The following is a 27,417-nucleotide window of genomic DNA, read 5'->3' as shown; positions in this document are numbered from 1 at the left end:
TGTCATTATTTTTTCTTTATTATTTTGTGACTGATTTTGCAGGTTGATTACTGTTGTGGCAAAACAAAATGCACAAAAGGGTACAATATCCTTTCAGCAGCCCTGAATGGAGCATGTTCTTGAATATCAGAACAGTGCTGTGGTAAATTGCCTCTTTATTTATTTCAAGGTTGCATACAGAGGAGATACAACAGAGCTAACGAGACTGTGCATATATATGGGTTACATTAGTAATGAGGAGCAGCTACGCTAATTAACTCTGCTCCCTAATGGAATTAAATTCATGTAGTACAATACATTTAGAATAAAGTCAATACAAAAACAAACTGTATCAGTTTCTGGTTCCTTCATTATGGCAGGATGACATAAACAATATCATGATTATCTGTTATCTTGTAACAGTAATCAGTGATAAGGTTGAAGAGGGACTTTTTGTTGGTAGGCTGAGGTTGTTCCTTTTTCCACCAAAGAAAACAATAGCTTCCTTCTCTCTCCCCCTTTCTCTCCTCCAGGCTTGTAAGTTAGTGAACTATTATTATTTCTCATTTTTTAAGTTGATTTTGGAAAAATATCTTAACACATTAATTTGCACATATGAAATGTTTAAAAGCAACATAACCTCAAAATGTAAGCTTTGGTTAGAAGCACAATATTTTTTCTCACTGAGCTAACACTTATTTTCATGATTGATACATTTGTGAGGAGGGCTGTTGATGCATCTATTCTGCTCTGTAACATTTCAGTTGGTTTGCTTGTTGGTCCTTTGGACAGTCTAGGAGACGGTCACACTGGCTCCCTTGTTGCCAGCTGGAAGGTGGCCACAAGCTCTTTTCGTGGGTGCTGGCCCGCCTTGTTCCACCTGGCCAGCCTGGCCTGCCTGTGCTCCTTTGCCCTGCTGCTGAAACCAGAGGTCGGCTTTGCAGGCTGGGGTAGCTAGTGGTTGTGCACTAGCCATGGACTCTGTTGGCAAAAGGCTACACGTCTGTAAGGTCTCTGTGAGTGGAGATTTCAGAGGTTGTGAATGGATTTCTTCTAATGGAGGCCAGGGTGCAGGCTCTATTACAGCCTCAGTACCAGTGGGGTGCTCTGGAGCTGCCTGGGCTCTTGGGATGAGTGATGAAGCACAGCAAGTCAGCACAGAGACCAGGCTCTCCTCAGCATTTAGGCAGTTGATGATATCAAATGGAAGAGAGGTCGACATGATCCCAAACCCAGGATCTGCTCCAGACAGAGCTGAATATGGTGAACAGTTTATTCCTGAGTGGTGAGCAGAATCTTAGCAGACCACATAAAGTGAATTCCCATAGACCAGTTTCATGAATTATTGTCTGCCATCCACTCCATGAGCACTTCCTTAATATTGCCATTTGAATGCTCTACCAGCTCTTGACTTTGAGTGTCCTGTTTCTCCATGCACCAAGCTGAGCTGAAGCCACAAATATTTCAGTTCTTGCATGACTTCAGTAACGAATTCAATTCCACCATGACCCTCACAACAAGTGCTCCAAAAATGAGAAAGATGTCAAGAAACTGTAGAATCAGCTCAGCTCTATTTTTTCATGTAAGTGGACAGAGAACACAAAATTTGGTGACACAGTCCTGGTGCATCATTATCCACTTCAAGCTGCTTAGAGACATTGACTGCACATCAATAATGTCAATTTGCCCCCATGCTAAGTGTTCCTTGTTCAGAAGGGACTGGCCAGCAAGCTGTTCAGCCAAATGCTACCTTCTTTTTTCCTGGCAGACTGTACAGAAGGATTTGAAGAGCTCAGTGGCATCTCTAGTGATGTTTGCATAGTTAGATGACAAGTGTTTTACGACATGAATGTGGCCACCATGGCCAGTTGCCATATGTACTTTTTTAATGTTATCATACATATCCTTAATGCTCACAAAATATGTGGGAGATTCCTCTTTTGTCTGCCTTCTCTTAATCAGTTTCTCAGTGTCTCCACATTATAGAATTTCATATCTGAAATGAGGGAAAAAGGAAACTCTTCATTAGCCATAAAGCTGAATCACTTAAGGGGAAAAAGTAGCAATGTATACACTTAGAGTTAAAAAAAAAAAAAAAAAAAAGAGAGAGAAAGAAAAAAAAAAGGGTGGATTCTCCATATTTACTCTGAAAGCAGATAGTATTCATGTCTTGACTTTGACCTGGGATTTTGGTTTGCCTTTTTTATTTCAACAGCAATTACATAATACTCTGTCTTCAGGATCATGTACTCTGAGCATTTCTGTTGGTTCTTGTAAAGTTCTTTAAATTTAACTTCAAAGTCCTGAGACATCTTCAGAATGTATAACATAGCAAGTAGAGGAATCTGATCCAAGTACCTCCTTTTATGTACAACTGTTCTTGCACCAATTGCTGACGAATTGCTACAGTCATATTATGAAGCCGGTCATTCTGCAAAATGACTAAAATCTTCAGTCATTTCTCAAAATGACTTTAAATTATTTTGCAAAATGACAAAATAGTAGGCAGGTATTATGCAAAATGTCTGATCTCTGTCTTTTTAAAGTTATTAGCTTAAAAGACAATAGAAATAGTTATGTTTAATTTTTTCCCCATGCTATATAGAAATACACAATAAATCACAGAACAAATGCAGATTTCTATAACAGAGACTATTGTGAGGTCATTTATGCTTTGTAAAATTTGCGTCTGTTTTTAATTATTTTCTTTCACTAGACTGATATTTGAAGCACCTGACCTTCCCTACTAGAACAATATGGATGGTCATTTCATGAAATGTTAGAAACCATTAGGCATTTCAGGTGATGGTCAAATAAAGTATGGAGTTGGACAGTGGAATAAAATGAGGCCTTCTTTGCCTCAGTATTTAGCTGCAAAATCAGTTGCTCTCTGGATACCCAGTACCCTGAACTGGTGGAAGGGGATGGGGAGCAGAATGTGGCCCTCACTATCCATCAGGAAATGGTTGGTGACCTGCTACAGCACTTGGATGTACGCACGTCGATGGGGCCAGATGGGATCCACTCGAGGATACTGAGAGAACTGGCCTAGCAGCTGGCCAAGCTGCTTACCATCATCTATCAACAGTCCTGGCTATCGGGGGAGGTCCCAGTCGACAGGCGGCTATTAAACATGACGCCCATCTACAAGAAGGGCCGGAGGGTAGACCTGGGAAACTATAGGCCTGTTAGTTTGACCTCAGTGCCAGGGAAACTCAGGGAGCAGATTATCTTGATTGTCATCATGCGGCACTTACAGGGCAACTAGGTGATCAGGCCCAGTCAGCATGGATTTATGAAAGGCAGATCATGCTTGACGAACCTGATCTCCTTCTATGACAAAGTGACGCACTTGGTAGATGAGGGAAAGGCTGTGGATGTGGTCTAGCTTGACTTCAGCAAGGCTTTTGACACCATTTCCCACAGCATTCTCCTCAAGAAACTGTCTGCTTGTGGCTTGGACTGGCGTATGCTTCTTTGGGTTAAAAACTGGCTGGATAGCTGGGCCCAAAGAGTTGTGGTGAATGGAGTCAAATCCAGTTGGAGGCCAGTCACTAGTGACGTTCTCCAGGGCTCGGTACTGGGGCTGGTCCTCTTTAATATCTTTATTAGTGATCTGGATGAGGGGATCGAGTGCACCCTCAGTAAGTTCACAGATGACACCAAGTTAGATGCGTATGTCAATCTGCTTAAGGGTAGGAAGGCTTGTTAGTGTTAGGTCAGAGGTTGGACTCGATGATCTTGAGGCCATTAGGCATTTCAGATGATGGCCAAATAAATTATGGAGTTGGACAGTGGAATAAAATAGCCAGTATTTTCTGACATGCATTAAACCTTCAGTCATTTAATGTAATAAGTTGCTGAAACAGTCATTTCATGAAGGAACTACAAATTTCCAGTCTTTTTTTTTTTTTTTCAGAATAGTTGCTTCCACAGTATCATCATAATACATACAGATTGCATGTCATTTGGGCTTAAACTTCTGAAGGCCATTTAACTTTGGGGATAATTTATTCTTGCAAGTTGAATTTAACTTGCAGGCTTCTTTTTGTTATGTCAGACTTCATAATGCTTTTTTCCAGTGTAGAGATACATTTCCAGTCCTGAATAGATACTGATTCAACTGCTCCTTCCATAGCAAAGGATGGGAACTGCAACAGAAGAAGGGAAAATAGGTTGGTGTCTGTCTCCATGCATGTGAAGTTGTCGTGGTTTAACCCGGCCGGCAGCTAAACACCACGCAGCCGTTTGCTCACCCTCCCCCCTCCCTCTCTGGGACGGGGGAGAGAAATGGAAAGTGAAGCCCGTGAGTTGAGATAAAGACAGTTTAATAAGACAGGAAAATAATAATAACAAAAATAATAATAACAATAATAATAATAATGATACAATGGTGATAATACGAAAGTAATAATAGTATGTACAAACAAGTGATGCACAATGCAATTGCTCACCACTCGCTGACCGATGCCCAGCCTAACCCCGAGCAGTCCGGCCCCCTTCCCCCGGCTAGCCAACCCTATATATTGTTTAGCATGACGTCAGATGGTATGGAATACCCCTTTGGCTAGTTTGGGTCACCTGTCCTGGGTCTGTCCCCTCCCAGCTCTTACTGCACCCCCAGCCTGCCCGTTGGCAGGACAGAGCAAAAGGCTGAGATGTCCTTCGCTTAGTATAAGCACTGCTCTGCAACAATTAAAGCATCAGGGTGTTATCAGCACTCTTCTCATCCTAAGCCAAAACACAGCATTCCACCAGCTACTAGGAAGAAAATTAATTCTAACTGAAACCAGGACAGGAGTTCACACACTCATGTTTCTCCATACACAGCTCCCAGACACACAGTCTCTCCCATTCTCCAAGGATATGATTCAAGATTGTCCACCATAGGATTTTCCAGCAATTCTAATACACTCTTTGTTGTCTTTTCTTATTTTCTTATTTTTTCCCATGCTTCTGTAGCACTTGACTAGTGAAATCTCTGTAGTCTTTACCTCTTCTGAATAAAAGCTTTGGGAAGACAAAGGGCTATCTGCAGTTCTTACAGCATGTGCTTCTGCATCTTTGTTAGTGGTCACGATGCCACCACAAGTACATTTTCCCTGCCTCAGCCTTTGTCAGATTGTTGTGTTTCTCTCTGCTGCAGACTTCTAAAATAGATTAGACATTGTGGGGTCTTTTCCATCAGTGCCATTCCTTCTGTAGAGGCAGAAGTCAGGGTCCTGCTTCCCAAGTTCAGATGAAGGATTCAGACATACTGTTGAATTTCTACGTTAACATTAGTCTTAACTCTTGTCAGCGCTGGGCAGGTAGTCTTTCTTTACCATGATACCACTGCAGATAGGGTTGCCTGTGGATTTGAGCTGTGCCGCCCAGTTAGTTGCATGTTACACTGCTCATCTCTGAGCCTAGCACCATTTCCATTATAGATATATATATTATATATACAGTTATACTTCAGGGAATGGATTATGTATATTATCCTTATAGGTATTTTTCTTTTCAACAAAAAATCTTATTTATTAAGCAACTGTTTGCAGGTGGAGAAAATTGTCTTACTAAGTAACCGAAAATTTAGTTTCATTTCATGAAGTTTCTGGCTGGGAGCTCAAACTGGTGTTTTATTAATGATTCCTTGGCTTTTGAAACCAGCCCTTGCCACCAATCAAGCTCTATCTATAGTGTTTACTTACAGGGAGAGTATAAACAAAGTACTGTTTCTCTTGCAGCTGTGGAGATCCCCCCTTTCTCTGACAGCACTGCTAGTCCAATATGTCCTGGTCCTTGGAACCATAGGGAAATGGAAATGGAAATGGAAATGGAAATGGAAATGGAAATGGAAATGGAAATGTCAGGTGATGTGGGTCTGTGAAAAACTGCCTGGAAAGAAAAAATCCAGAGCCTAAGAGGGATGAGAAAAGTAGGACTAAATTTTGGCAAATACCCCAAACCAACATTGCTGCAAAACCCAAGCTTATCCTTGTTTATCCTTGCATCAACATGGTTTTGCATGGCACACTGGTGAACTAGGGAGGGAACAGATGTAATTGAAAGCAATGCAAAGAATCCCAACCCTATGGATTGGCAATGTGGAAGTGGGATTACGGAGCAGTGGAGGTCAAGTTTGTTCCTGTCAGTGAGAGTTGCACTTTTGGCAACATTAAGGATTCAATAAACAACATGAGATGAAGTCCAGAGGCACAGTCTATGTTTGGCAGAAACATACATATATTCTGCCTTCCTATCCTCTTCCCCAACACCTTTTCCAAGGCCTATGCCCTCAATGTTCTTCTGTAGTAGAGCTTTTTTTTTTCTTTTTTTTTTTTTTTTTGGTCTTCTGTGGACTGGCTTTTGCATATTTGCAACTCCCCACCACTGCCTCCACCATCACTGTTCACAGGAGCTGCTTGGCTACATTTCAGATGCTGCTCTGGCCTTGTCTATGCTTTTGTTTTTAGGAGCTTTTCAGAGATTTTTTCCATGGCATTGCTTAGCAGCATCTCCAGTTCCTCCTCAGCTCCTGCAAGGAGAGTGAGCAGGAAGGGTGCCCAGGAGGGTGGGAGAGAGCAAGAAGCTGTTGAGGGGCAAAGCAGGGGGAGGCTGGAGGGAGTAGTACTCAGTCCTCCCCACAGGCCCTGTCAGCATCCTTGCTGGAAATACCACTTCCGTCACCAACTGGTAGTGCAATTCCCGCCAGTGTTAACCAAGACTTCATTCTTTTTGGACATGAGAAGGCTTTCTCTGCCAGACTCACAATGTGAGATGAGTGGCAGATGTAAAGTTTGTCTAGATAGTCCAATAGAAATCATGACTTAATGCCAAGTAGTATCACCAACTCAAAGCATAGAATTATATCCCTTTAATTCTGCTCATTAGCATCACAAATTAACATTAATATTATTAGTATCCATTTCTATTTGGAAAAAAAAATAAAAACTCTGTCTGTCTTTTTTTCTGTGATACCATAGTGCAGGGTGTTGCAAACATGTACATTTTTACAAGAATTAAAGTACTTGTGATTTTAACGCGTTAATGAACCAGATCAGTTAAACTCAATGGTCAAGATGTGCTGTTTGAAAATATGTGTTTTATTTTTCAAACTTTATTTATTTAACTTTTTGAGCAAATAGATATTTTGTGTGTTAACAACTTTATTGCAAAAAAAAAAAAAAGGGTTGTAATATAGTGTTACAAAGGTATGCAGTGCCTACAGAATGCATGTAAGACATTTCCATCCACCAACAAGGTTGCTATAAGAGGAAATATAAATGTACCATAGAATAACTGAATCTCCTGAGTTGGAAGGGGCCCACAGGGATCATCAAATACAACTCCTGGCTCTGACCAGGACCACCCCAAAATCAAACCCTATGTCTGAGAGCGTTGTCCAAATACTTCTTGAACTCTGACAGGCTCAGTGCTGTGACCACTTCCCTGGGGATTCCGTTCCAGTGCCTGACCACCCTCTGGGTGCAGAACCTTTCCCTAACCCCCAGCCTGACACTCCCCTGCCCCAGTTCCATGCCGTCCCCTTGGGTCCTGTCGCTGTCCCCAGAGAGCAAAGCTCAGCGTCTGCCCCTCTGCTCCCCTCCCGAGGGAGCTGCAGGCCGCCATGAGGCCTCCCCTCAGCCTGCTCTACTCTGGACTGAACAGACTAAGTGACTTCAGGCTCTCTTCGTATGTTTTGCCCTTTAGACCCTTCACCATCTTTGTAGTCCTCCTTTGGACACTCTCTAATGGTGGATGGCCTTCCTCACATTGTGGTGCCCAAACCTGCACACAGTACTTGAAGTGAGGTGTCTTTTGTCTGCCAGGGCACACTGATGACTCCTGTTCATTTTGCTGTTGACCAGAACCCCTCAATCCCTTTCCACGGGGCTGCTTTCAACTTCTCATTGCCCATTTTATATGTATAGCTAGGCTGCCCCATCCCAGGTACGAAGTCCAGTACTTGCTCTTGTCAAACTTCATATGGCTGGTGACTACCCATCTTTGCAGTTTGTCAAGATCTTTCAAGATCTGCAAGACCTTTCTACCCTTAAGGGATTCAACAGCTCTTTATAATTTAGTGTCATCTATAAGATTAACTATTATGCATTAAATTATTTAGCCTAGAGAAAAAGGAGGCTTAGGGGAAGCAACAAGCAATAGGACAAGAGGAAATAGCCTCAATTTGCACCAGTGGAGGTTTAGGTTGGATATTAGGAAAATTTTCTTCACTGAAAGGGTTGTAAAGCATTGTAACAGGCTCCCCAGGCATGTAATTGAGTCACCGTCCCTGGAGGCGTTCAAAAGATGTGTAGATGTGTTGTTTAGGGACATAGTTTAGTGCTAGAATTGGCAGTGCTAGGTTAACAGTTGTATTTGACTGTCTCAGAGATCTTTTCCAACCTAAATGATTCTATGATTCTATGTCCTGCATCCAGATCATTTACATAAGCATTGAAGAGAACTGGCCCTAAAATGGAGCCCCGGGGAATCCCTCTAGTGACTGACCACCACCCTGATATAACTCCACTTACTATAACCTTTTGATCCCAATCATGTCTTCTGCTGCAGGGTAAAACTGCTTAACGTACTTTTAAACCAAAAATTTATTGCTTTTTTAATGACACATAATTAACTGGCAGTCAGTGAACTACACATTCAAACTGATTCATTCCATGTTTTAAATGTCTCTGTAGTTCCTCAATTACTGTTTAATCTGGCTGGTGGTCTACTTTGTTTTAACATAATTATTTTGGGGCAAACACTTTCTCAGACAGTTTTGTCTCAAATTCACATACACTGTAAACTCTCACATTTCCCTCTGTTGTTCAGGCACTTTGTCAAGGGTGGGCCATGTGAGTATCCCCACAAATCTCTTGTGTTATGAACTTCAGTGGTTTCCAACTTTTGTTGTTATATAGCAGTACTCAGTCTCTGACCTGAAAATACTTTCTCATAATCAAACCTCCTAAGGGATATAGTGGAGCCTGAAGCAGAAAGGAAGATGAGGAAGAAAGAATATGGAAGAGATGGGATCCTGTCTGATGATTCCTGATGGGAACCATCTTGGACATTGCTCTTTGTTGGGGACAAAAGCAATGAGCATGGCAGTAAGATCATACAGGTACAGCAAGATATACCAATCGTTATTTTATTGCTGTCTGATGAGCAAGAGATGTTGAAGTAGAAAGAAGCAGAAAGAAGTTTCACCGATATTTTATGCTTGCAGGCAATAAATAAGAAATGTATGTGGAAAACAATATAGATCTTTGAATTTCAAAAATGCAGTCCTTAATTCCCTAGAAAAACTTTGTGTGTGTGTGTGTGTGTGTTTCTACATACTTTGCGAGTTCTCTTAAGTCTCATTCTAGTGCCTCAGATTTCACAAAGCTTGATCTAAAAGAAGGAAAATCTGTAAGCCATGGGCTCATGCCATTTCTCCCCACTCCTCAAGGTGTATCCACAACTTGCTAGGTATCACTGTGAGGAGATCCCAGAGGCAGACCTCCAGTTTACAAGCTGAGATGCGGGTGGTGGATCACCCCATTTTTGGGGGGGAGGAGATGTGCAGAGCCCTGCATGAGTGTGTTATGTTGTTTCCAGGGCCCACCACGACTTTCTGGGAAGTGGGTTTGCTTCATCTGTCCAGCACCATGCTCCACCAGTCTGTGTGCTGCAGGTGGTTGGTGCTAGCAGCAAGGCAACCTGCTTCGAAGCACAGCCACATTTTGCTTGAAGAGGCGGCTTCCGCTCAGCACAAATGACAGCAGATCCAGGCAGCTGAGTGCAGTCAGACTTAAAAAAACTTCATTGTAGCTTTCTAACTGTTCATAGTCATTCACATGCCGTATGTAGTAGGCCCTAAAGAGATGATAGGGAAGGAAGCAAATTATGATGACACAGATGAAAATCAAGTTTTTCACCTGGGCCCAGAACTCTTGGTGTGACCAGAGGGAGGTGGAGAATTTTCTTGACACTTTTATCAGAATGAAAATCTGCAAGCTCAAGAGAATACAAGTAATACAGGCGACGGCCACAATTACTAGGTAGTTCAGGATTTTCACACTGTCCTGCTGTAGCTCTTTGTGGAACTTAAAGCATGTTTTATTATCATATGTCCCTGAGCGTCCATACTCAATGCAGAAGAGTGGCACCACAAAGACAATGACGAAGATCCACACGGCAATGCTTGCGGCAATGGCATGCAGCTTCCTATAAAACTCTACCTTATCCTTCCATTGAAAAAAGATCAGCCACCGTATCACCAGAGTAATCACGTAGAATAGGAAGGTCAGGTACATGTGGAGGTGCACCATAGCACTCACCATTTTGCAGAATGGCATCTGGAAGACCCACTCCTTGTTGACATAGTAGTGCAGGCGGAAGGGCACTGTGAGGAGAAGGAGACCATGCACCACAACCAGGTTAACGATGGCTGTAGTGGTCACAGACAGAGTGTTCATCTTGACCAGCACAAATGACATTGCAATGGACCCTATCCCACCTCCAGCAAAGGCAACTGAGTAGACAGTAATCAGGATGGCACTCATGGAGTTCGTGTGGGTGAAGGAAGAGGAGGAGCCATTGTTAGCCATATTTTCTTCAGTCATATTCCTGAAATCTTCCTTGTACATATTCTAAAAATGAAAGAATACATAAAGACTGGGTAAGAGTACGAGTGTACAGAGCCCGTCTGAAATGCCAGCAGAGCTTTCCCTCTGGCTCTTACTCAACGAGTAAACGTGGATTCTTACACATGGAACAAGCTGTAATGGTTATTCAAACATCTGCCAGTCTATAGAAACCAAGCTGAGAAGGTTGGGAGGAGGAACTGCTGTAGTAATTGAGATGTTACCACACCCTTAAGCATGAATTAGTAGTAGGTGAAAAGAAAAGATTCTTAGAGAAATCATGATTTTGTTTTTGAGCTGTGTTTACTTATGATCATTTCCATTGTTCTTCAGCAAACATCAGAGATACTGTTTTAATTCTGCTACTCATGCATCAATTTGTTTATTTGAAGCACAAATCTGCCCTTCCCAGAGCCAGAAAATAACCATATGCTGTTCTATCAAAGCTACAAATTTTGTCTGCTACAGTGTGCTGGGTTCTGCACACATTTCAGTCAATTCCTTCTCCATGGACAGGACATCTGAGTAATGGATTAAATAGCATGGATACTTAGGCTCAGTGGAGATTCTGCTCAGATCCTGCTAGCCTGAGCAGCATGTGCAGTGCTGTCCCGGTGCTCAGGGCCCTTTCACTCTAATGTGTGGGGACAGGGTGTTACAAAATAGGATATTAGAAAATGCTAGAAAAGGCCATCTTGGGTTAGTGCAAATAAGCTTTCCTGTCTGGAACGGATGGAGGCTAACTGAAAGTTAGCGAAAAGTTTAATACATATGCCATATGTTTTTAATATAATGCTTCTGCAAAGAGAGATTAAATACAATTTTGATTATTCTAAATGTATTTTCTGTTAGTATTTTTAAGTATTATGAGAGTATGTGGGAGAAGAAAAGTTCAGGTGGGGTGTCATACTGAAGCTTGTTTGCATTTATGAAGGTATCAAGAGGATGTCCACACTACAGTCACAGAAAGAAAGCTGGAAAAAACGAACAATTCTGGGGTCTGTACTATCCTGGTTATACTGCTAATGCAACCTGAAAAATCTCATTTAAAACTGGCTCTAGTATATCTTCCGTTTCACCTGTGAATCCTGCAATACAAGGTTTTCTTCCTGGGTGAGGTTTTGAAATCTTTTATTTTAATATGACAATGATATTAACTTCACAAAGTTGTATTTATACCTCTTTGTATGACTGGTATTTCACCTTGTTTTCATAAATAAGTTGGGAGGGAAAAATGTTGTTTAGCATTTCTTTCTCTTGTGGAAAAGAGGAAATACCTGTAACATTTTTATAAACCATTTTTGCTCACAGTGAGGCATTAATATCTGATATGTGTCTCATATTTTTATTGTTCCTTAGCAGTATTTCTAGGCATTTGCCACTACAGAAATCAAAATCTCTTTACACTTTGAAAAATCTCTGTTTATCCTACTGCAACTAAGACTTCAGATATTTTATCGTATTCAACATAAACAGAACCTTAAGTAGTATATGGTGTTTGTTGGTATATACTGACCTTTTCTGTTTGAAAAAGTCATTCTGAATTTCATGGATAACTAAGTGCAGTGCATTACGAGAAGTAAAATGACATGCAATGAAAGAGCTTCTTCTTAAAGATGCTGCTTATTGGCACATTGCAGTTCTTGCATCAGAAACCATAGAAGTTCCTTCCAGTTTTGTTCTCGTTCCTGAGATGTGTTTGTTTCAGCCTCACACTGTGAAAGCCAGAAGTCATTAGCAATAGCTACTCATTGGTTTCTCAAGCCGTTAAACTTTAATTTGAAAAGATGTTCCTAAAAAGTGGCATTAATACACTGTTTTAATTTAAAATACATATTTAAAGTTTTAAAAGTGTCACAGCCCTAAAAGCAACAAGCTGCAAATGCAGGTACATGTTAGCAGCCACACAGCAATGATGTGCTTGTAGAGAAAGGACCTCTCATGGTCACTGTTCAGAGTCCAGCAATGAAACTTGATCTGAGACAGGAAGGAAAACATACGCAGAAGTCAGATAACTGATATTATCCTCATGTAGTCCTATTAGGTGGACAGCAAGAAACCTATCTGTGTCTACAAAAAAATCAACCTAGACACTGAAATGCAGGCTTCTGCAGAATTCCACAGTCATTGCTAAGTCCCTTTGTTGTAAGATTCTGCAGGAGATCTCATTTTCTTTAATCTTCAGAAAAAAGTTACCAGCAGATATTATATAGGAAATAAGCTTATCAGCTTGCCACTACTACAGACATCCAACTGAAATGTCATTGTGTGATGATACAGTGTTTGACACTCTGGATGACACAGGATGTTTCACAGAGGAGATGCTGCTTTCTGGTAAGATAAGGCTTCCTATTGTGCTGACACTCACATAGCTACAGCCCACTGACCTGCTTTACAACCAACAAATTCTTTGGCCAGTATTTCACAGAATCACAGAATCATTTAGGTTGGAAGAGACCTCAAGATCATTGAGTCCAGCCTCTGACCTAACACTAACAAGCCCTCCACTAAACCATATCACTAAGCTCTACCTCTAAACGTCTTCAAAATACCTCCAGGGATGGTGACTCAACCACTTCCCTGGGCCGCCCATTCCAATGCCTCACAACCCTCTCAGTAAAGAAGTTCTTCCTATTATCCAACTTAAACCTCCCCTGGTGCAACTTTACCCCGTTCCCCCTCAAACTGTCACCAGGCACATGGGAGAATAGACCAACCCCCACCTCTCTACAGCCTCCTCTAAGGTACCTGCGGAGTGCAATAAGGTTGCCCCTGAGCCTCCTCTGCTCCAGGCTGAACAAGCCCAGCTCCTTCAGCCACTCCCCATGGGACTTGTTCTCCAGACCCCTCACCAGCTTTGTTGCCCTTCTCTGGACTCGCTTGAGCACCTCAATGTCCTTCTTGTTGTGAGGGGCCCAAAACTGAACACAGTACTTGAGGTGTGGCCTCACCAGAGCCGAGTACAGGGGGACAATCACTTCCCTAGCCCTGCTGGCCACACTGTTTCTTATGCAAGCCAGGATGCGGTTGGCCTTCTTGGCCACCTGAGCACACTGCTGTCTCCTTTTCAGCCAACTATCTACCAATACTCCCAGGTCCTTCTCTGCCAGGCAGCTTTCCAACCACTCATCTCCCAGCCTGTAGCGCTGCTTGGGGTTTTCTCCTCCAAATGTCAGTGCCTTCCTATCCCCTCCCCCTCTAGCCACAGCCAGTTCAGTGATATTGCTCAAGTTTTGGAGCAAGGTTTGCTCTTCCTGTGCATTAAGTCTCTCGGTTAATTTCTGTTGTGCTTTGACCAGTCATGAGGGGCAACCACTTTATTTGAATGCCATAGCCGTTATAGAGACATCTACTGGTGCCAAGGGCACAGAGGCATTGCCAAAACAGCTACATTTTAATTTGACAAAGGAGTTAAACTGCCAAGAGGCTAGATGCTGGGTACTTTCAGAAATATGATCAGCCAAAAGATTCATGTGTGTTCAAGATCCATCAGTTTTCAGGGCAGATAATGCCATTACTTTCATTTCCTGTTACTTTCTGCACAGCACAGCCCACAGAACTTCCTTGGCCTACCCTGGTCAAACAGAGTATGTCATTTACAAATATGACTCAGTCTGTCAGCATTTTCCCAGTAAAAGCATATTTCTTCTGACCTTTAGGAAATCATTTCTCTTTTATCCTACTGTCAATTATCCCACTGTTTCAAAAAAAATTATGGGCAAACTATATTTCCAGACAGAATTTGTACCAGTTCAACTTCCAGATATCATACATGCTTATGATTTTTCCTTTGGATTCAAAAGCCTTTCTCAAGTTTTGCTTTTTGTTTTTCTCAATATTTAGTAGTTTTTTCATGTTTAGATTTTTTTAAATAGATACTTAGAGAAAAGTAGAGGTGAGAGATAGCTATCTTCTCTTTGTCTCAGTCATACTTGTGGCTCCTCCCTGAACTCCTCCATGCCATCAACATCATTCTCTTATTGTTTTCTTCTTATATGAACAACTTTGCATTTCAAAGTACTAAAATGCTCCTGACTTATTAATCCAAATCAGTCTGTCACTGATTTGTCCTCTTCACTGCTCAATGTTTTCCCAAGCAGGTTCATCAGTCACCATTATGTTACATCACCATTATATCAGCATATCCAAAAATAAATAAATTAATCACATTTGTCAAAAATGATTACACTTCTACAACCTCTGCCAAACAGTGAGCTCTACTGTCTGTATAACAAGTGTCTGTAAAATTTATCCCCCTGTATATCTGCTGAGGGACTGGCAGGCTTCACACAGATTTTCATGTGTTCTGACAGTTGGGTTCTGCATAAGAAGCATTTGCAGCCTGCATGCAGCCAACTGAGGAGTTTCATTTGAATTTGCAGGGGGAAAAAATTGAATTCAAATGAAAGATTTCTATTTTTGACAGACTTAATAAAATGGAAAAAAGAATGTTTGTCAAAACTGATATCTCTGCATCAAAGTAAACTACATTGGTAGCAGTACAAAAGACAAATATTATTTAACAAAAACCCACTTAAAATGTACATTTGTTTCATAAACATCATCATTTAGTCTCAGAGCTGCTTTCTGTTGAGCATTGTAATTGCTTTTCGATTTACTCTCTTTCTATGCCATGTTATGGTAATGTATGCAATGCCACTAGAATAACTGCAGTATTCTCTTGATTTCAAAATTACTACACACACTTGAATTTTGAAGTATAAATGTCTGCTTAAAGTAAAACATAATATATTTAAATATGAAACGTATATTTACCCTGTATTTAGATACTGATTTTTTTTTCAAACAACATTTAGTGATTCCTCTAACTCATTCTCATCCTCTAACTCATTTACTTATGTCCTGTAACTGTGTCATCAGATTGGTATTATAAAACTACTTTTTAGTCTCTTGAAGATTGAATGGGATGAAAAACTATGTTGAGTCCTCTTTTGTTTGATATTTTCACTGTTTTTACACAAAAATGGAAACCGTGGAACCTTCCTAATGATTTACTATTCAAGCTGTATCATACTGAAGAGAACAAATGTAACCTTCTGGTCTTCATAGGTATTGGATGATACCAAACACATGCTCAAAGATGGATGAAAACCAAAAGAATTAACTCCTACTTTTAGGAGGCAGTGCAGAGCTACAGGATAGCATTACAAAAAAGGTTGAAGCAATGATAAAAAAATAAAATAAAATTACATAAAAATAACACAAAAATTACACAAAAATAAAATTACAAACACAAATGATGAAAATAGTTGTGCAGGACAGCTTTAGAAGGAGTTCATAACAAAACAACTAGAAAAATTGATACTTTTTTTGAAGATGCAAACCCATTTTAACAGCATTGCAAACCAAGTCTTTTGTTCATTCTGTGTATACATACACATTAGAGTTTGTCTCCACTCTTCAAGTGTTATTTACTTGGCTCTTCACTTCATGTAAGCTCAAAGAACAAAAAGGAAAACACCCGCTATTTTATAGTGCCATTGCCTTGCTTCTTTCTTTGAACCCATGACAAAGCAACAACCATGGGCCTTCAGCTATGGGAGGGCAGGGCTGTCCATAAGCACACAACCTCAGGAAGATTTTGGTTGCATTCCTTGTGAAGGAAGAAGGGGGAGAAGAAATGCTCCCTTGGCTGTTACTATACTTGCATGTTACTATCCCCTACCCCTCATCTGATATCATAACAGGTCTTTGGAGAATTTAACACAAGATCTCCTAATTTACAGCAATTTCTTAGACTTTGGAAGTCTTCAAAGCTTCCCATTTCTGAGCAGCTATATTCTGCTGCTTAAAATAATCAAGTCTACACACATACATAAGCCTCACAGACCACAGAGATGCTTGTTTGGAAGGTTATTGCCCAGGGTAGAAGGGATTATTTGAAAGAATGTTTTGATAACCCAGGAGTACAGGAGCAAAATATGATCTATATTGCACCTGACAAAGTGTGGATTAACCATATCTATGTATATGGTTAAAGTCTAGACATCAAAGTGAAAGCAGTGAAACAAAGTGCATGCTATAGCCCAGCACCTTTTCTCCACCCTTCTGTCTGCCAAGACTGTAGTTCGGCATCTGGATCTCTTGGGACTTGGTGATACTGCAACACCTGAGCAGTGCTGGCAAAATGAAACTAGGAGATTTTAGTAAATAAATATTAGCCATGTCAGCATTGAGAACTCATTGGAAGTGGTGGTTATTGTGTGATGCATATAGTAAAAGATGACTTACTGCAGGACTGAATCTCTGTTAGGAGTCTGTGCAAGGACAATTTTACCCTCCTGCAGGCTTTCCTCATTTCTGCCAGGACACAGTTATATTTGAGTACAATACTTTTGAAAGCAAGGGTATTAACATTCAACATTTAGATATAGTCTTACATAAGAACATTTTAACTGACTACATCCTATTGCTTCACATTTTGTTAAAAAACATAAGGGACATACTGTTCTGTGGTACTTCACAACAGGTTGCTATGTGTTGGAGACCATCTTTTTGCATTTCACAATTCTAACGGTGGTTAACAGTAAAAGAGATATTGAGTTAATATTAAAAAGTGACAAAAACAATAATACTTAGCTCTTACCTAGTACCTTTCTTCAGTTGATCTCAAAGCTCTGTTAAAAGGCATATGTACCATTCTCCCCATGCTACAGCTGAAAAGTTGAAGCATCTCTGGCAATGCCAGATATCCTTAAATCAAGTCCTCTTCTTTCTCAGGTTAGTCATGTTGTCTTGCGTTCTTGTAGGTCTTGTTCTAGAAAAAAAAATACAGGCCAATTAATAGTGGTAAGATATCTCAAAAATTTGTAGGTAGCATCTTAATGATTCTTTTTGGATGTTATATAATATTGTTGATAAATATAGTAAGTTAATGCATACAATATATTTATACAGTTATATATTATTGCTGATACATAACAGTGTTGGTTTCCTAAGTGGTCATCACAAACAGGAATTTATATGTTGAGTTCTTTGCATATGTTTGCATTCTGCAAAAAAAATTACAGTTCTTTTCCTAAATCAAACTGAAAATAAATATGAAATACCAGTTTGCTCTGGGACAGACATCCTTATTATCTTTGTTTGTCTCTGAGCTGAAGTTAGTGTCAAGTTATAGATAGATATAAAAAGTTTAATTCACATAATTGCAATTCATTTTCCTTGCTAGATTTGATGTAATTTTGTCCAAGATTTAGCAATAGTGTCTCTGGAATATGTTTCTCTAACTGTGATTCAGAGAATAGAATTCAGACTGCTATGTTTAGATTTTCACCAGTAACATACTAAGCTGGTGACAGATCAGCTGAATTTAAACACAGGTGCTGGAAATGTACATATTTCATAAGTCTTGAGTAATTTTGGAGGGTTTGAGCAATAACCCAAAATCTTAAAGAAGAATGACAAACAGCATGTTTGCATAGTCCCATTATATCACCTATATGAGACCTTCACCTAGTTTAAATTTGCATTATAGCAACAGTTTTATGGGTCAAGGCTGCTTAATAATAGTTGAGAACCTGTCCCAGTTTTCAAGGACTACTTGTTATGAGATCAGAGTAGCATCAAGACTCCTTTACTCTGAATTATGTGAAAGGTCCTTGAGAAATGAAAACTATGTCTTTTATGCTCAGACGTAATACACACTGTCAGTGATTTTTTCAGCTGTTCTGAACTTGGAGATGTACATAGAATAACCATGGCAACACAGGTGTTTTGATTTTCTGCATTTATTGTGCCAGAACTCAAGGATTTGAAGTGCTACTTCAGAAGTGGAACAAAATATTAGTTTCAAAATATTATCCAAAATGCTGGTATAAATCAACTTTGCTGGACAATTGATCAGACTTCTGCTAGCTAAAAACCTCTTTAGAAATAGCAAATTATAATGCTTTCTTTTACATTGGCATTTATAGAAGAAACAGGTCTTCAATACTTGGTTTCTAGCCTCTTTTGTCTCTGTATATATTCAAAGCCAGTACTTCACCTTCTGTTACATTAATAAATATAAACCTGCTTATATCAACTGAGGCATAGTCCCGTAGTGGTTTACTAGTCCTATAATAAGCCATGAGCCTGACTGTCATCTCTAACATATAATTTAAATACAGCCCAGTTCCACTTTTACTGATGGCACCTCTGATGGAGTCTGGTGGGACAGCAGATCAAGGCCCTGCTTTTTCAATTTTCCCTTTGATTTATGTCTGAATATAAATCAGCCAACTACAACATGAAGACAGTTTCCTCTGAAACCACCTTCCAAAATCCCACAGTAGAGAGATCAGGGCGTTGGTCAGATGAAACAAAGTTCAATTTCTTGATAGCTGATCTGATTTTGATCTACCTTCTCTCATGAGCTGGGGAATATACATACATACATTGCCATGTATGTTTGACTGTTGAAGAACTGGTTTTGATAAATGTACCTGTGGACTGACAAACACCAAGCATGGTCCTACTCCTCACACCTTTTCGTAGGATGGAGTCAGAGCAGTGTCCTCAAGCAACGGCAGTGTCTGCTTCCTAGGAAAAAGGATGAAACACAGAGAGAGCATCTTCTGCTACATTCTGTTTCCCTTACTCAAAGCCCAGACCTCAGATCCCTTCCCAGTGCCAGCTATGGACCAGGTCCTAGTTTGTAAGGCTGTTTGAATCAGTCATGAAGTTGTAATTGTGACAGGTTAATTGCAATTTATCAGTAAGCAAAAGATCAGCTGTTAATATGAATAGCTGAAAGTTAGTACGTAGTTAGAGTAACTTTTAGTTGTTACTAAAAAAGTTATATTTTTTACTCATATTTCTAAAGGGCCTTACTATTTGAAGCACCTGCATAGAAAGATAATAATTATCCATGAAAGGAGAAATGTTCAGTATCAGTATCAGCCAGAAACATTTTATGGGTAATAGGTTTCTTAAAATGTCTCTATCTGGGTTCTGAAGTGGTTGTGATTTACAGCTGTCACCCAGGTGGTGTAAAGCATCCTACAAGAGAGAAATACTGCTTGTGACACATCTGAAAAAAATTTTGCAAAACATATAGGGAGAAAAATGTGACTTGTAATTCCTCATTTCACACATCTTTGCACAGCAGAGATATAAATTCAAGCTCCTCTGAAAAGTGGAAATATATCTGGAGGCCTCCTCCTAGTTCCCTTTTCTAACTTAGAAACAAAACAAAACAAAACATTTTGCAATTTACTATCCCTGGGCATTGTTACTCAAAAGAAATCCACTTTAAAATACCTGAGCCAGAGTGATGTAAATAAAGGCTGTTTCCCCCTCTGTTTGTATCCCTACCTTTCCCTTCTTTACAAGCAACAAAATTCACCTCATTCCTTGTTGAAGAATAGTGTATCAATGAAACTGCCTCTGATTTCTATTAAGATCTTTCCCTATCCCAAATCTTTCAGTAGAGGAGTACTGCAGACAAACAAACAAACAAAACCCTAAATCCACATAAAAATCTGTTGCACTTCTTCTTCAATAGGGGAAGGAGGTGTGTGGATCTTGAATCTAGAAAACAACTGTTCTAAAGCTAATAATTTGCCTTATTTTCTCCTTACATGCTTATGCTTTCTGATGGCATGCTGCTTTGGCCTCAGTGTTTATTACTGAAGAAGATATGAGCCATCAGAACCACATGCAAAAGCTATCTGTGCAGACTTCAGTCTAAAGGGACCTTTTGAGAAGGTATCTTCTTTATTTTTAACAACGACATGTTTCCAGCAGTCTGTCAGCAGCTTTAATATTATCTTGTACTGCAGGATTTTACTAGTTCACATCTCTGGCTTGTCAGTAGTTTTTTCTGGAGATATGCCTTTCATCAGTAATCCAGCACAGCTACTCATTTGTTATCAGAGCTTGTTCTCACCAGGATGAAAAAAAAAATGGAGGGAGGAGCTGATTGACAAGGAGATGCATTGCTCCTGCCATAAGGATGGCATTAAACTGCAGAGAATGAAATCATATATGCACTACTGTGCAAATAGTATGTGCATATATACTCTTCTGAGAAGAAAAAGACATTCCCTTCACCTGAAAAGACAGTACTGATCCTAAAATTTGTTTGAACTATGTGCTAGCCTCTCACTAACTGCCTAATGAGGCAGGTAGCATGTTTTAAATAATATTTTTTTTAATGTACAGCACAAGTGTATTGCTAATCATCCTCAAAATATTTACTGAAATTGCTAATGCTATTTTTTTCTCAGATCTTCTATTTCATATTTCATTTGATTTCTGACCGCAGATACATTACCAAATGCAGGGAAAAAAAAAAAAAACATTTTAGTAGTGATCACTTTCCTGCTGCATATATACATCCAAATATTTATGAAATTTGGTATGCTAAAATGTGTTTTTCATGTTGGCAGAGGAATACACCTCCCTACATTAGCCTAGATTGTCTGCATAGAAGTACAGAAAGCAAAGCTTATTGCCAGTACTTCTACTTTGATGCTGAAATACTTCCCTACATCACCATAGGCATAATGAAATACATGACTTTGGTACTACAGCTGGGTAAGACAGAAGCCTGGAATTCAGGGTTCCTGATATCTTTTTCAGAAATGAGGAATTTACTGTAAGAGAAATGTTCTGCATTGCATTCAAAAAGTATATTGATTTGCAAGAGCCTTTCCTGACCAGCAAAGCTAAAGAATGCATAATGAAATGAAGCACTATAAGCATACGACTGCTCTATTACATCAAATTGTTTGGGCTGAAATGGCTCGTTTTACTGCTAAATCTGGAGGATTCTGTGCTGAACTAATGACAAGCATTTGTGTTAGATAAAGATCTTCAGTGTATCTGCTGAAATGTGAAGCTAATTGTGTTAGGAGTAAGCACATTACTGAGTCATTTTTTAAGATTTTTGCCTATTTGATGTACTGCTGAAATTCTTAAGGACACAGCTAGAGACCAGTCAGGAGCAGCTGTAGAAACAACTAGAGTAAAGGCTGTGTGTCTGGCTGGTGGAGCAGTACCCATATCTGCCCTTCAGCCCACTGTCAGCTTGTCTCTTAGCCTCTTTCCCTGTTTCATTGACACAAGACTCACCAGAAAATCCTGGGGCATGCTGCTCGTGGCCATAATGCTGTCTTACCATGATGACAGTTCACAGAATCATAGAATCACAGAATATTGGGGATTGGAAGGGACCTTTAAAGATCATCTAGTCCAATCTGCCTGCTGGAGCAGGAACACCTAAATCATGTCACACAGTTCCTGCTTCAATCTGTTTATTTGGTTTTGGAGCTGTGCAGAGCATGGTTTGCCCTGTGATGTTGCACAGAGCACCATGCCACTGGGCTCCTGCCCTTGGTTGTTCTTTAGACCTCTCTGTGAGAAGAAGCAAAATCACTGAATTATCAATTAATTTCCCCGCCTAACTTTCTTCTTTTCATTTCATCCAGTTTATTTGCTATAAGTACTTTATAGATTTTTGCTTGCTGAAGGACATTCCTCTATGATATGAAGAGCCCTACTAAATAGACATACGAAAAAAAAAAAAAAAAAGAAAAAAAAAAGTAAAATCCATCTTCCATCTCGAGTCAGTGGAACATGGTGGAAAGAAGGCTCAAATAGCATCAATCTAAGTTGGTACAGCAGTTTGTGTTGCCTGTGCAGATATGATCTCTGATCCTCAACAGTATCTGTTAGATTGGACATAACAACAGACTTCATTAGCCCCACTGTAACTTATTCTCAAGTCAGGTAGTTTGTAGATATCCCAAAAATAGTTTTCCTGTTGATTTCAGTGGTGTTAAGGATTCAATGAGATTAGGAAAATAAAGCACATAGTTAATGTGTTTAATTGTGCTACTGAATTGGAAATAAGAAGCATCAACTCACTGAGGAGAGATTTCCATTGCTAGCTTTTTTTCTCTGTGCATCATCAAATCAGGATCATTACTGGAAGTGATTCAATGACTTCCACAGCTCTCACAGTGAGAGATCTCACCATTCACTGTAAAGTATCATTAACACAAAAGTGCAGATAAAACAATGCCTATTAAGTGTCCACTGCAGATTTTCCTTTATGTCTATCTTACTTTGGCTGAAACCTGTTTCCACTTAATTTTCCTTAGGAAGGAAGATTTCATTCTGTTTCGTGAGCTTACAATAAAATAATGAATTCTGCACCATGAACTATCTCCACTTTATTTTCAGATTCATGTTCCCCTTGAGAAGTTACTGGACATCTGAGCTCATCTGGTGATCATTCTCTTCCTACCCCTAAGATTATCCTCACATTACCTTAATTTCAGCTGTGTGTCAGAGAGCTCTTCTTGGTTAGAAAGAAGTCAATTAATCTTTTAAGGGGTTCCAACATTATATTTTATTATGCTTTTTTGAACTATATTTCCCTGATTTTTTTTTTCCAGATTCAGAAGCATTCTGAGCATGATTTTTTAGGGGCAGAAGGGTAGAATTCATTCAATTGTTCAGTATTGCATTGTCAAAAGAAGATGTGCATGTTTCCATGTGAATCTGAGGTATGTTCATAATGCAGAAGTATCTAAGCTAGCTTTAAACAGGGAGTTGATGATAGGTCTGTGTTGGTATGATGCTCCCTCTGGTCTAATTTATTCCAGTTTTCCAGACCTAGAGGCATTAGTATTTTCAATGCTTCTGTTAGGTCCTTCAAAGCTAGTTTTGTGCACTTCCCAGTTTGTGTCTGTTGGGGCTGTCATAAAAACATCCAGGTTGGCAGGGACCTCTGGAAATTTTACAGTCAAACCACCTGCTGAAAGCAGTGCCTTAGGCCAGGTTATCCAGAATCCCATCAAACCAAGCATTAACTATTTCCAGCAAGGGAGATTCCACCACTTCCAATGTTTCAGTGTTTGTCTTGAACCAGGGGGACCAAACCTGGACACAGTATCCCAGGCACAGCCAGACAGGTGCTAATTGGAGTGGAATAATCACACCCTTGACTGCTAGCTGTACCCTTGTTGATGCAGCACAACAAGGTTTCCCTTCATAGGTGAGGGCATACTGCTGGCACACGTGCAGGTTCCCATGCACCAGGACCCTCCAGGTCGCACCCCAGTCAGTCAAACACCCTGCTTTCCCAAAACTGCTACATGGGACTAGTGTGTCCCAGGTGTGGGATTTAACATTTATCGTTGTTAACCCTCATGCTGTTCTTGTTGGCCCAACCTTCCAGCCTGTCACAATCTCTCTGTTTGGTGTTCCTTTCTTTCAGCATCTTTCAGCTTCCAACTTGGTGTCATCTTCAAACGTGCTGAGGATGCACTCAGACCTGTCAATCCTGAGTTTTTATAAAGCTATTGAATATTTTCAGAACTGACTCCTAAGGAACTCCACTTGTGACTGGCTCTTGGTTAACCACCAGCCATTAACCACCAAACTTTCCGCTTGGCAGTTTAGCCAGTTCTCTACCTAACTCATGGTCAGTCTGCCCAGTTCATATATTGCCAGCCTGACAACTGGATACTGAGGATGAGCAGGTCAAAGATCTTGCTAAATTCAAAGCAGGTGATGTCCACGGATCTCTCCTCAGCTACTTAGCAAATTGATTCATTGCGGAAGGCATCATTATAATGGCAACTAAAGACAATGCTCTTTGTAGGTTGGTAGATACTTTTCTCCTAAAGAAACAATTTTTACACCAATTTCTTCATCATTTGATAGCCATTGACCTCAAAATTTACTTCAAACAGTGCTACTTACTGCTAATATTTTCTTATATCCTCAAGAACATAACAGAACAGAATTCCAACTATTTTGTCTGGTTAGTGGCATTTTCATTAAAGTGTCTTTTTCACTTACAAAATGGCAAGAAAAATCTTCTCAGACTCTAGATGTTTTTGGGGCCAAACATATGCAGCATATTCAAAGGGGTGATGCCTTTCTGTGTGTTCTAAGAACACCAGGGAGATTTAAGCTCTTATGTAGTGAGAAGCTCCTGGACAGAAGCAAGTTATTGAGGCGTTATGTGGTACCTTCAAAGTTTACAGCCTAGTTTTACCTACTGTAGGTTGTTTGCATACTTCAGCTGATAATGTTGGCACAAAGATGAGAATTGCAAAGATACAGTTCAAAGGTGAAAAAACAAACTTGCTACTCCATGTCTTCTTATCAGGAAGGGGCATGGAGCTGTGGGTTGACAATAAGGTGAGAAAAAAAGCTGCTATTGCTTTTTATCTAGAGAAGTAAAAACAACCTACTTTATATACGGTCACCCAGAAAAGTTCCAAAGTCCAAACAGAAACTATCTGAATAATATATGCGTACACCTGTGTACATCTGGTGACACAGGTCATTTTTACTGGTGTACCTTCCGATTACATTTCTCTACCCTCCAGCCACAGCTCTGCCTTGTCTGATTTATCCATGTCACCTCAGTTCATGCTTTTCTTTTCCCTGATCACTGGGAAGGGCACTCAGTTGCTTTTCCTAGCTAACAAGAGAAAGATCTTTAACATCAATAACATGAAAAAAAAACTGTCATCCATGATGCCTTTGTTGCTCTCCTAATAGCCTCTTGTACACAATGAGCAACAGGAAGGCAGTGATGTAAAAAACAGTATCAGAGCAGATAACCAGTGGCTAAATCAGCCACCCAAAGCCTGTCAAGAAGTGGACGGTTTAGCGTCCACTAAACCACGCACCAGCCATTTTTGCTGAGTTACGTGTCTGAAATCATCAGGGAAGGTGTCCAACAGCACCACAATGGTGCCAGATCTGCCAGCCCCCTGATTGTCAGGGGGCATTGGGACTCTCAGCACCTGAGGTGATTTTGTAAATTTGACTCTTCATGAAAGATTATCAAAGATAATCTTTGAGAGAGCTAATAAAAGCAAAAATTTCCTTCTTGTTCTTTGCTTAAAGATTGACCACCCAAACCGGTAGTATTAGTCTTGTATTTCTGGCTTACATTTTCTTTTAATAAAATAATTTTGGGGAAGGATTTTTGAAGTGCAGATGCTATTTTAAAAGGACCGTGGATGCACTTCCTTCACCTCTGACTCTCATAATGCACTTTTAACTGCCTTTTACTTTGCTTCCACAAATTGCACAAAATCTGATGTTCACAACTGCTGCAGTAAAGTAAAAACCCGAGCACTTTTAACTTCGATCTTACAGCTTTTCTCCCAGCTTAAAGCGTTAAGCTTACCTCCCGAAGCTTACCTCACAAAGAACCATTAAAGTTCACCCAAATCTGCAGCCTTTTCATCTGAGTTTAATAACATTTCCATCCTCCTCTCTAAGGTGAAGGGAAAAAAATCCTCTGTTCTGCATATCTGCCTCCAGTACCTCTGCTGAGTACCTTTGCAGCACTTACCTGTGGACTCTCCGTGAGGACAGCAGGAGACTTGTGTCACTCTGCACAACTCACTGACTTTGCAAAGAAGTGCTGTTAAGGAACTGCAACTGCAACCAAGCTCTTTCTGCTTCCTGAAATATCACCCACTGCCCTTAAACCACGAACAGCTGACAAATGTGCTCAGACCAATTCTGATCTTCTTGTGTCTAGTTGAGTTGATGTGTTTGGTATGGTTGTTTGATATTTATTTATTTATTTTAATTCTTGTTCTATTCAATACATATTAAATATGTCTACTTATTGCAAAATATATCTGCTTGTAAGCAGTTTCAGTTGCATGAAATAGAGATGAGTACCTGCTCTGTATGTATATAGTAGTGTATTACACTACAATCTTTTTATAAATGAAAAGTATCAGCTCAGTCTCTTTATAAATGACGAGAATAAGGCATGCAAGGAGAAGGAATTTTTGACAGGGATTTGCTTTTATCATGATCCTCTTCATTATACACTGTTGGCTGTATCCTAATTTGTATTCAATGTATATATCTACAACCAGTAATCCTTATTTGTATTCAATATTCAAATATTTGTATCCTAATTTGTATTCAATGTATATATCTACAACCAGTAATCTGGCAGAGCAGAGCAGCAGAGATACATACAAAGGTCCTAGAATTCCCTCGCCCCCTTTAATTTCTAGACATTGTTCACCATCAGTATTGTGGCAGGATATCTGCAATACCTGACTATGCAGGAAGTAGCAGGACAAACTCATTTCTCTACAAAAACTTGAAGAAATGTTCCCAGGAGTTTCAGTATGAATAATAGAAGTGTTCAGAGTAAAGGTGTTTACTTTCTTCCAAATTAAGGGGATATACTTGGGGACATTTAAATCCAAAAGCTCATTAAATGTTCTGTTTTATCCCTTTGTCAAGATTCTCCAAGATAAAAAGCAATAGTGTGGGAAAATATAATTCAATCCCTAGCAATGTCTAACTGCTCTTTTTAGTACTTAATAAGGAAACTATTGCTGCAGTTACTGTTTGAGCTTATAAAATATTCTTGTAAGATTTTAGTGATCTGCAGTTTAAAACTTAAAACCAGTTCAATTTTAAAAAAAATTTAGTAATACCTTTCATAAAATAAAAAGTACAGAAAAATGTGCAATACCCTAATAGTCCTATATTATATGTTGTGAAGGTAAGGTGTAAAAGAGCATGGATGATTTCTTCAGAGTCACATAGCAAGTCTGCTACTGAATCAGGATTAGACTACATATCTTCTGAAGCTGTGCCTTGTGCTTTAACCTGTAGGGGGTATTTTCCCTTCAGTAACAATCCGGAAGGAGGGTTTACAGAGCCAAACTTGTCACCTTAACTTGTGAAATCCAGTACCTCCCTATTACTTCAAGCCAAAAACAGCTGCAAGTTTTTAAGGAGCTGCTCATATAGAGCATTAAATAGACCTGAGACTTTAACACTTAGATGAGTAAAGTTTCCG

At 39.8% G+C, this 27,417-nt stretch overlaps 1 protein-coding gene across 2 annotated transcripts; it reads right to left on the bottom strand.

The window, feature by feature from the left end:
• On the bottom strand, positions 1–26,056 carry LOC137850473 (probable G-protein coupled receptor 141). Of its 2 annotated transcripts, XM_068670459.1 has the most exons (6): positions 25,933–26,056; positions 19,046–19,142; positions 17,206–17,376; positions 4,434–10,604; positions 3,237–4,130; positions 1–1,975 (listed from the first exon to the last, which is right to left on the bottom strand). In XM_068670459.1, the coding sequence occupies exon 4, from the start codon at positions 10,599–10,601 to the stop codon at positions 9,657–9,659; it is 945 nt and encodes a 314-aa protein (XP_068526560.1). In that variant the 5' UTR covers positions 10,602–10,604; positions 17,206–17,376; positions 19,046–19,142; positions 25,933–26,056; the 3' UTR covers positions 1–1,975; positions 3,237–4,130; positions 4,434–9,656. The 2 variants fall into 2 exon arrangements, with proteins under 2 accessions (XP_068526560.1, XP_068526559.1); XM_068670458.1 differs by having other exon boundaries at positions 1–4,130.
• Between the last annotated feature and the right edge of the window lie 1,361 nt (positions 26,057–27,417).

This window comes from Anas acuta, chromosome 2 (genome assembly GCF_963932015.1).
Source record: "Anas acuta chromosome 2, bAnaAcu1.1, whole genome shotgun sequence".
NCBI classification, from domain to species: Eukaryota; Metazoa; Chordata; class Aves; order Anseriformes; family Anatidae; genus Anas; species Anas acuta.
This window is presented reverse-complemented; position numbering and strand designations above follow the sequence as displayed.